At 33.7% G+C, this 11,207-nt stretch overlaps 2 protein-coding genes across 2 annotated transcripts; one reads left to right on the top strand and one right to left on the bottom strand.

Moving 5' to 3' along the window:
* The first annotated feature begins 1,647 nt into the window (after window positions 1-1,647).
* Window positions 1,648-4,489, top strand: LOC111698523 (glutathione S-transferase 1). The gene is made up of 3 exons (XM_023468878.1): window positions 1,648-1,866; window positions 3,150-3,422; window positions 4,189-4,489. The coding sequence occupies exons 1-3, from the start codon at window positions 1,795-1,797 to the stop codon at window positions 4,465-4,467; spliced, it is 624 nt and encodes a 207-aa protein (XP_023324646.1). The 5' UTR covers window positions 1,648-1,794; the 3' UTR covers window positions 4,468-4,489.
* Window positions 4,490-6,266: 1,777 nt separating this feature from the next.
* On the bottom strand, window positions 6,267-11,007 carry LOC111698532 (glutathione S-transferase 1). Its single transcript, XM_023468885.1, has 3 exons — window positions 10,891-11,007; window positions 6,845-7,117; window positions 6,267-6,645 (listed from the first exon to the last, which is right to left on the bottom strand). The coding sequence occupies exons 1-3, from the start codon at window positions 10,960-10,962 to the stop codon at window positions 6,367-6,369; spliced, it is 624 nt and encodes a 207-aa protein (XP_023324653.1). The 5' UTR covers window positions 10,963-11,007; the 3' UTR covers window positions 6,267-6,366.
* Window positions 11,008-11,207: the final 200 nt, after the last annotated feature.

Genomic DNA, 11,207 nt, shown 5'->3' with positions numbered 1-11,207 from the left:
TCTTTATAGCAGAAAACCCAGATCTAGTAATTTTCGAAAGAATGGAGGAAAAGATGGATATTTTTGAGCTTACTGTCCCATTGGAAACAAATATCAAAAATGCCAACGCTCAAAAGATGAACAAGTATGAACATTTTATCACAGATATAACAACTAGGGATGTGTCTGTTCACCCTAATGAAATCGGCGCAAGAGGATATATCTCACCATCAAATAAAGCAAATATAAAGAAACTGCATAAGTTCTGCAAACCCAGTGTTAGTTTCAAAGCAATGTGCGAAAATCTATCAAACCTTGCAGTACTGTCATCATACCACATTTTTAGAAAACGAAAAACACTAGACTGGGACCAAGAAACAACATTTCTGAAAACCACCTCTGAATAGCTAAACTATACTCATGCTAAAAGTCTTGTATTGCACCTGTTTTTTGGCAAACCCTGTCAATCATAAAATATGATATCCAGAGAAAAGAGTATTAGTATTAAATTGTAAACTTTTATAATGTTTTTATAATGTTAATGTTAGATTGTTTTTATTCTTTAATGTAATTTTGCTTTAGCCAAATATAAATGATGAATATATATATAGCCAATAATGATCTCACGGTTTAAAATATTTAATTCGTTGAGTTTTTTTCTTAACGATGTTGTTGTTAAACTGAAATCCTGATTGTAAACAATGCCCAGCCCTACTTTCAGTGTATAGTGATGGCAGAGTGGGATTCATGTTGTGTTCAATGCCCCGGAAAATTCCAAAACAGAGAGAGGGGGATTTAGTTTTGCAGGTCCAGACAAATAGTATCTGTGGGATGCCTGCGTAGAGACTGCAGCTAGTAGGGTCTTAGACATGTGGCCGCAGCGCTCGGCACCCTAGCCTGTCCTAGCCGCAGCCCTGGCCCAGAAAGAGTCAGAACTTAACCTAATCAGTGGCCGCAGCGCTCGGCCCAGAAAGTGTCTTAACCTAACCTCCTAACCCTAAATAAATACTAACTTAATTATTTTTCTGGATCTACAAAATTCAATCCCCCTCTCTCTATTTTGGATCTTTCCGGGGCATTGAACACAACATGAATTCCACTCCGCCTATAGTGAAAGGTTGCTTCCTCTCGATGCATGCTCTAATGTACAGAAAATATATTCTCCTAAGTTATATACAGGGTGTCCCAATAAACATGGGAATTCAGTGACGAAATGGATATCGTCTTTGTTATGAATTAGCATTGTAATACCTGATTTCAAAAACCATAATATTATTATGTCTGCGAGAGTTTAATTTATGAAACGGGTAAATGGCTATAAAGATATGTCTATAATGTCTCCGCAAGATGCACAGTGAAGACTGCCAAGTTTACTGTGTTTGTATACTGCAATTTTCTTGTTTTACTAAGAACAACAATCAATACAGTCAAAACATAAACAAACAAAAAGTGAACTTAGCAGACGATACTCTTACAGATTACAGCTTTCTCAGTAGGTATCACTATACTAAATCAAAGAATTATTCAAAAAGACGATATCAAATTCGTCACTGAATTCCCATGTTTATTGGGACACCCTGTACAGTAAATCTGTTAATGACGTCACTAACCCCTACACTCGCCTCTGTAATTTCATTTATGGATTTCACTACTTAGGAGACGACATTTTCCGTACATTAGAGTGCAACCTTAGTAAACAACCTTGGTATATTTACAGTTCTTTTCAGTTCGCTGAGTTCTTACAATACAACAGTATTTAATTTGTTCCTCTTCAATCTTCATTCAAACATCAGAATCAACATCATCAGAGTCAACATGCCTATTATCAAGCTTACCTACTTCGATTTCAGGGCTAGGGCCGAGCCCGCTAGACTTGTTTTAGCACAGGTTATTATTTTTTTTATTACTTTAGTAAAATTCATGATTTTTTAAAGATTTAATAAATGTTTACTAAATTGTGTGAGCCTGAAATATTGAAAAATATCGATACTTCTTTATGTAGATTTTATTAAGTATGCACCCCCCCCCCCCAAACATTACACAAATTCAAGCCTGTGAAAGTGTTAATTTTCACCTGCCTTGTTACACCAATCCCAAGCCTGCTGCATTCAATCCCAGGCCTAACCTGCCACTCCTCTATATTACAGGGTGTCTCAGTAAACAGGGGTATTAATGGGAGTTTTCGCAAAAACTGAAAGGGGGTATACTATAACAATTTTCTCCTTATAGACGCAACAGATAGAAGTAAGATTAGTAACGATCAAAAGCGCTTTTTTTATCCGTTAAGCCTATACCCCCTTTCATTTTACGCGAACACTCCCTTTAAGAGACAACTTTAAAATCGTCTTTGATTTCCAATACTTGTTAAATGGCAAAGGATGTCTCAAAAGAAGATTGTGATGAGCTTTTCAAAATGTGATCAGCCTTCTTAATCTTTCTCTTAAAGATTGAAATCTGGACAGATTTCTCCAAATATCCGTTCATTTGAAGTTGCAAAATCGGAGGGCCACATTTTGGAATTCCCGTGATAGGTAGATTTAGATTTTTATAATTTCAATTGGATACTTTAAAATATTGTGTTCACGTAATAATGCCGCGCGGAACAAAGACGATATAGAAGTCGTCGCTTAATTCCTATATTTATTGGGTCTCTGTATAGTATATATACTTCTTTCTAAGAGTCTATTCTTAAAGTGACAATACACAATTTTTCTCCATTTTTGAAATGGCATGTCCAATTTACAACGGTCTCGTAAAATGATTGGTCTGATAAAAATCCATCAGATATCCATTATTTTGTAAATATTATAATTTTCAACATAGAGCGACTAATTGCGGATCAATGCTACAGAAACAATAAAGGAAATTGTCAGTCTAAAAAACACGATTTTTTCCTCAATATTGATTAGGAAAAGGCATTAAATGGTGGGTCCACAAAATGTCAACGACAATAGTCAAGACCCAAGAGATTTCTCTTTTTGTGAATATCCCTGATATCGAAAGATTTAAAAGAACAAAAAACGGGATTAAAGCTAAAACTGAAAGTAGAAAAAAGTGCTTTTTTTCAGGACTAAAGAAAGTGTTGGCGAAGTCAAATCAAGAGCAAAGCTGACGCTTAAAAGTCGGCTAGGTCTTGATTCTCCTTATTATTTTTGTATTTACATTTCTAGGCCGGAGTTGACTATATTGATCGCAGAATTCCTGCTTACTGGCTAGATATAGAGAACTGGCAGAAAATGAAACCCACCACCCCCTACGGACAAATCCCAATCCTAGAAGTTGATGGTGAAGTTATCTCTGAATCTGTAGCTATTACTCGCTACTGCGCCAGAGAGTTCGGTCTCGCCGGGAAGACGACATTTGAATCCGCTCAGGCTGATGAGATTGTCGATGCTGTGCAGGGGGCTATTGAGAAGCAGTACGATGCTTTTGTTTTTGAAAAGGTGACTCCATTTACAATGCATTTGACTTTTCTGTTTGATCAGAATTGAATCTAAAATAATTAAAAAAGAGGGGCGCAAAGAGCCTTGAAAACCTTAAACTTCAAATAAGCTGCCTAGAATCAGCTACAGGGTGTCCCACGAAGCATGACAGGTGGTAAATAGTTTTGAAAGTCGTATTCCATACACTGTCTTAAATATTAAAGGCTGTTTGCAGTTTATTTCGCTAAAAAATCTATTGTCAAATATATTTTACTTTGAAGTTAATTTTACTATAATATGACTCCTATATGATATTTTTATTATTTTCTTTGGTATTAAACAACAAAACAAATAATGGAAGAAGACATTCTAAACCATTTACCAACTTTCATGTTTCGTGGGACACCCTGTATAATTAATAGACGCCTATTAATATATTAAATTTCACATTTCAAATGATATTCAAAATGAACAAACACCCCCCCCCCCAAAAAAAAAAAAAAAAAAAAATACCCCAGGTGTAATTGTGCATTCGAAGGCCCAATAGATGTTACTATTACCAAAAAAGATCAAATTAAAATTTTTTTAATAAAACGTTAAACGATTAAAGAAAAAATGTCAACTATTAATATGCAAAATTTAATTTCCGGTTAAATTCAAAAGACAAAATTCTGCAATAAAGAAATTGAAAAAAAAACTTTTTGTTTTCATCAAGCTTTGGCTTAACCAATTCTTTCTAGGATGATGTCACTTTTTTATAGAGATTTTAATCTTGTAAATGATTAAGGATGAGACTAGAAAGACAGACCTTCAGAAGGCATTTAACGAATCAGTTCTGCCAACCCTTCTAGGAAACCTAGAGAAGCGTCTTTGCTCTCGTGGCGGAGACTTCTTTGTAGGCGGAGCTCTGACCTGGGCGGATATTGTCACCTACAACTTCTGCGTTGAACTGCCGGACAAGACCGTGGTGGAGAAGTACCCTAAGATCTCCGCCCTGGTGGCGAAGGTCGGAGAACTACCAAATATCAAGGCTTGGGTTGCTTCAAGGCCAAAAACTATGTTTTAATTGGTTTACTTTTGTTTAAAAACTCAAAGAAAAATTATAGAATATTTAAATATCGCTTTTTAGTAATCTATATATAAATCTGATGAATTTGCAGTGATTTGTTAGATACATGTACTGTGAGAACTATACAATTCTAGAAAATTTGGACACATTTAAGCAATCTCGTGTGTATTTGATGTTGTTATAAATCAAATGGTTTTACCAATAGCTTAAAATCAATTAATTAAGATAACTGGTTCTGTTTACGCTGCACAATTGATGTGTTTCAATTTCATTGGATTATTTAAAACTATACATTTTTACGGAACTCAATGCATACAACATGCGAAACTTTTAGCTAAAGAATGAGGTAAAACGACAAAATTTTATTCATTGTTTTTTACATCTTCCTCGGACTTTGAAACCTATTAGTTTTATAATTTGCATGTTCTAAAATTTTCAAAATGTTGACTTTAGCAAGAGCTATGACCTCAACAAATCGTCCTGTTCAACCACATTTTGGAATTCCCAAAACTAGTAGTTTAAATTATTGACAGATTTTACTTGGATGCTACAAAATTTGTGTTTACGTATAAATGCCGCGCAGAACAAAGACGACATAGAAGTTGTCTTTAAATTCCCATGTTTATAGGAATACCCTGCATATATACCTATGTGTCACTTTGTCAATAAATTCCGAAGAAAGATTAGGCGTGTTTGATTATATTACTGATTTAAAAAATCAGATTTGAACTAGACATTAAATCTAAACACACTTCTAACCAACAAATATATATTTCTTGCTTCTAACGATAGTAACAGAAACGTAATGGGGGTGTGTGTACCATAAAGTGTGTGTAAAGTTTACTTTACCAAAGGTGTGTACTGTAGGTTTATACAGTGCATACGAATCTCGGTATTTGTACAGTCTAGGAGAGTACATTTGTTCATTGCTAATTGTTTTCTTAAAAATAAGTTTACTATACATGTAGTATATTATTTATATATTTAAGCCAACACTATGAGCCAAATTTTCATGCAAAGAATATAACTTGATTAAAGTTTACAATAAATATAGTCGTTATTCAAGCTTAATTATAATTGTCAACATTGTTCTGCAATTTCCTTGACTGTAATCATGTTGTGTGTCTGTACCAAAAGAGTGTGTGTAAAGTTTACCGTACTGGTTTGCAAAGCAGTGCGACTGGCTTTCTCATGCCAGACCAGCGCCATTCCTTTTCCCTTTATTCTTATTCCCTGATAGTAACCCTAGACTGTGTGGAACTAAAAATATTGGGATTTTAATCAACAAATAAATTCTAATTTGCCGTTTAAAAATGTGACTTGTTGTACACTGTACGTATTCTCTTTGGTTACACCGCAACATAGATTCAGTGATAGAAGTGATAAATTTTCAGGACTGGGTCCACATAAAAGTATTGCAGTGTCTTGGTCTTTCATTTTACATCACTAAACTCACATATACTTTTTTTGTAGCCATATATTTTGGGACTAAAAAGAATTTGTTTTTGGGCTTAAGTTTTTGAGAAGTAATTTGCAAAATTCTTGTAGATATTAGATTGAGAGCTTACAACCTATTGACCACTGCAGTACACACTCTACACACACACTGTATTCAGTATTATAGCTTGAGAACACAGCGTACGTGGTTCTCCCGAATTACCTAATCAAAGATTGAGGCAATTCGTTCAAGGATTGGACATACAAACAGACAAACAGAGATTACAACTTTATATAGAATATAAATATGCAGCTAGCTTTATATGATTGGATTTGCATACTGTAGATTAAAGAAAGTATTGAATACAAATTAATTTTATTTCAGAACTGAATGATTAAAACTCATTAAAACAAAATAAAATGACCAAATGATGTGTTTAATACTGATTAATTACTTAATTACAATGTAGTTTTTGGTCTTGAAGCAACCCAAGCCTTTATATTTGGTAGTTCTCCGACCTTCGCCACCAGGGCGGAGATCTTAGGGTACTTCTCCACCACGGTCTTATCCGGCAGTTCAACGCAGAATTGGTAGGTGACAATATCCGCCCAGGTCAGAGCTCCGCCAACAAAGAAGTCTCCGCCACGAGAGCAAAGACGCTTCTCTAGGTTTCCTAGAAGGGTTGGTAGAACAGATTCGTTAAATGCCTTCTGAAGGTCCGTCTTTCTAGCCTCATCCTTAATCATTAACAAGATTAAAATCTTATTTATCTCTAATATTTTCAAAAATTTTATGTGTGTATTTTGAAACGTAAAGTAATATCTAGTATGGCCTTCATGCATGATCACTCAAAAAGCTTTGAAGCACGATCGCTAAAAGGCTAGGGGGGGGGGGGTTGAAGTGAAACATGAAACCCGAAGAAAAATAAATTACTACCTTCTCAAATAGGTAAGCAACGTATTGCTTCTCAATAGCCCCCTGCACAGCATCGACAATCTCATCAGCCTGAGCGGATTCAAATGTCGTCTTCCCGGCGAGACCGAACTCTCTGGCGCAGTAGCGGGCAATAGCTACAGATTCAGAGATAACTTCACCATCAACCTCTAGAAGTGGGATTTGTCCGTAGGGGGTGGTGGGTTTCATCTTCTGCCAGCCCTCCATATCATCCCAGGGTGCAGGGATACGAATATCTTCAAACTTGGCTCCGGCCTAAAAAGTAAACAGTCAAATAAAATCCAAACCTAATTATTATCCTCATTAAAGGGACTGTAAGCGTAAGTTCAAGTGACCTATACCTGATTTACAACGGTTCACCCAAAAGCTATGACTGATCAAGAATGAATTAGATATCAATTTTAGTAATTTTTAAAACTGAGAATTTTCTGTAAGGGTTCTCTAGGTTGCGTTGTAATAGTGTATTGAGTATATATATGATTTGTATTATTAGCTCTAGGTTGCGTTATAAAGAGTATGTTTATATAAAATGGTTGCTATGGTTGTTATTATTAGCTCTAGGTTGCACTGTATAGTGTATTGTTTATAAAGGGTTGCTATGGTTGTTATTATTAGCTCTAGGTTGCGTTGAAATAGTGTATTGTGAACAGTGAAACCCTTAATACGAAAACATCGTAAGAATTTATCAAATGTCGTCTTGACAATTTTGCAATGAGTTTTATACTATATATTACGTAAATTTCAGTATTTGCGAAAATAAATTAAATAGCCATGAATATGCGGGAACAGTTTTAAAGAGTTCCATATAATAATTTAATTAAAAAACTAAATATCTGCAATATTCCATTATCAGAAAGTGAAGAATACGACATTTGATGAATTCTTTCGGTGTATTCGTTATTAAGGGTTTTACTGTATATTAAAAGGGTAGCTATGGTTGTTATTGTTAGCTCTGGTTGCGTTGTAATAGTGAATTGTGTATATAAAAAAGGGTTGCTATAATTGGTATTGATAGCATAGGTTGCGAGTGTATTTTTATATAAAAAGGGTTGTTATGGTTGTTATTGTTAATTCTAGGTTGCACTGTATAGTGTATTGTGTAATGTGTATATACAACGGTTGCTATGGTTGACCACTGACCAGAGACCAGACAGAGGAAAAATAGAAGAAAAAATAAGAACAGAAATTTTTAAAAAATGTCTGGATTTTTTCCTCTTGGTTTGATTTTATCCCTACTTCCAGCATAATACAGGGTTCCCCACAAGAATGAGACTGTAACGAAGACAGAAAACTTTTAAAGTAGGACGATCGATTCTGCATTTGATATACAGTGAAACCCTTAATAACGAATACAACGGAAGAATTTATCAAATGTCGTCTTGACAATTCAATAGATGATTTAATGTTTTGGCAATTAGAATAAAACAAGTTGACAATTGCGGGGAAACACGAATATAAGGAAACCGACGTGTGTAGTCGTCTCTGAATTCTCATTCTTTGCGGTTAACCCTGGACATATTGGTTTTATGTAAAATTAAACTCCCCCTCTCCTCTCTTTTTTTAAGATGTAAGTATGGTGTATCGCTTATATTATTAATTAAAACTAGAATTTAAATATTGTAATTTTAAATTGCTGCTGAACAACTTTTTATCTATTAAAAAGAGTATAAAAGCATTCACACACAAAGGAATGTACTATTTTCCTATTTGTAAAATACATCTAAGAAAAAGGTGTGTCTAACTCCAGGGGTCCTTTGATAGATTAGCATAAATACATATATATATATATATATTTGCAGGGTATATTTATAAATATATTTAGATATATACCTTGACGGGGGCCCCTCACAATACAAGCCTGTTACTAAGCCAAGGTATTGTTTCGATAAAAAGCGATAAAACAGCTTACTTAACTATTTTATTCAAATTCAAATTTAAAAAAAGAAAGTTGTAAAATAAAATACAAAAATTAAATGTAATTTCAACGGTTCCCATGAATTTAAAACTTTGATCCCTGTTCTTCTGTCTAAAAAATGGGTTTCCTATAAAAGTAACTTGCGGATTTCTTGCTTTGGAGAAATAATGAGAGGAAAGTTGTAAGAATTAACCACTTTTCAAGTAAGAAAAAAACTAGATATTTTCAACATTATTATCCGAATTAATCAAACATAGCCCCCTTTAGATGGAGGTTCCTTTAACACCATTTTCAAAAGGATGATAGAATGAAGGAAAAGGGGGAGGGGGGGGGGGCGAATTTGTGTTCCAGAGGCCAACTGCTGTTGCGGTTTTCCAGAATGTGAAAGTGTCTGTCGCACATTGTAAATTGCAAAATGCACATTGGTCGAGACTAGCGCTAGTCTATGCCTGTTTATATATTTGCAAATTGTAGGCGGGTGGTTGACCTAGGTTGTATTTGCAGATACTACGATATGAGAGGAAAGACTAAAGAGATATAAAGTGGTTTAGGATACAGAAATGGGTGAGACAGAGAAGGTAAATGGTAAACAGAAGAAAGATGCAAAACCGAAAGGAAAACGAAAGGAAAGGAAAATAAAAATAAAAGTTTGAGAGAAATTATTACATCGTGTCAGATAGCATAGTATATGTAAGAGAAAGCAAACATAAAATAATATATAAGTTTAGAATATAAAGTAGTGTAAATCAGAATGAAAAATAAAGAAAGAGAAGGTAATTGGTATAGATAATAGATTAGAATAAAAATAAAGAAAGAGAAGGTAACTGGTATATAGATAATGGATTAAAAGGAAAATAAAGAAAGAGAAAGTAACTTGTATAGATAATGGATTAGAAGGAATAAAGAAAGAGAAGGTAACTGGTATAGATAATGGATTAGAAGGAAAATAAAGAAAGAGAAGGTAACTGGTATATAGATAATGGATTAGAAGGAAAATAAAGAAAGAGAAGGTAAGTGGTATATAGATAATGGATTAGAAGGAAAATAAAGAAAGAGAAGGTAACTGGTATAGATAATGGATTAGAAGGAATAAAGAAAGAGAAGGTAAATGGTAAAGATAATGGATTAGAGGGAAAATAAAGTAAGAGAAGGTAACTGGTATAGATAATAGATTAGAAGGAAAATAAAGAAAGAGAAGTTAAATGGTATAGATAATGGATTAGAACGAAAATATAGAAAGAGAAGGTAAATTGTACATATAATGGAATAGAAGGAAAATAAAGAAAGAGAAGGTAACTGGTATAGATAATAAATTAGAAGGAATAAAGAGAGAGAAGGTAACTGGTATATAGATAATGGATTAGAAGAAAAATAAAGAATGAGAAGGTAACTGATATAATAGATTAGAACGAAAATATAGAAAGAGAAGGTAAATTGTATATATAATGGATTAGAAGGAAAATAAAGAAAGAGAAGGTAACTGGTATAGATCATGATCATAGAGAGAAAAAGATGATAAGAAATAAGTATAGAAAATAAAGAGTAAAGGAGAGGGAGAAATGATTATAAGGATAATTATAGAAAATAGAGAGTAAAGGAGAGAGAGAGAAAGGGATAACGTATGAAGGGGTAAATTCCTTCGAAATGAAAAACAAGAATTATAAAGAGAAATCAGAGGAAATAAATCAATGTCAGAAATTGGAATGTTGGCTTATGCTAAACGCTAACAGGTTGAATCTAGCTTGGGTGTTTCATATATGACTCAGGTGAAAATATACTAGATTAAGCCGCACTCATGAATCAAATAGTATAGAAAAAGGGGGGGGGGGGGCGAGGTGATAACATTACAAGTATTTACAATAAGTTTTTACAGACATTTTGATTTCGAAAAAAAATAATATTTAAGATTAAAATTTTGAATCTCTCGGGAAAATTTATTTTTATTATCGTAAAAATGCATATTTATTGTTTAAATATAATTATTACTAATTTGCATTGATAATGTAAAGTAAAAATACATTTAATGTGAAACATTTTTTGGAAAGAAAATCATTATTTTAATATTATGATATAAAATTGAAAAATCTCATCTCAAAGAAGAAAAAAGTATCACCTGTGCCAGAATAAGTCTAGCGGGCTCGGCTCTAGCCCTGAGGTCGAAGTAAGTAAGCTTGATGGCAGGCATGTTGACAATGTTGGTTTGGAAAATGTTCAAGAGAAACTGTGATGGAGAGGCAGGGTGCCGGTATTATATACCCGAGTAAATTTCGGAATACTGAGAACGTAGAAAAAAAAATTTAATATTTTTTTCTCTAAATTTTCTAAAATATCAAAATTTACTTAGTTAAAGAAAAAATAAAAATTCTAGAAATTTCTCTGTATTCTGTGAACCCGTATTTACTAACAGGTAGGTAAGGTGAGTAAGGTAGG

Source organism: Eurytemora carolleeae, unplaced genomic scaffold, assembly GCF_000591075.1.
Source record: "Eurytemora carolleeae unplaced genomic scaffold, Eaff_2.0 scaffold33, whole genome shotgun sequence".
NCBI lineage: Eukaryota > Metazoa > Arthropoda > Copepoda > Calanoida > Temoridae > Eurytemora > Eurytemora carolleeae.
This window is presented reverse-complemented; position numbering and strand designations above follow the sequence as displayed.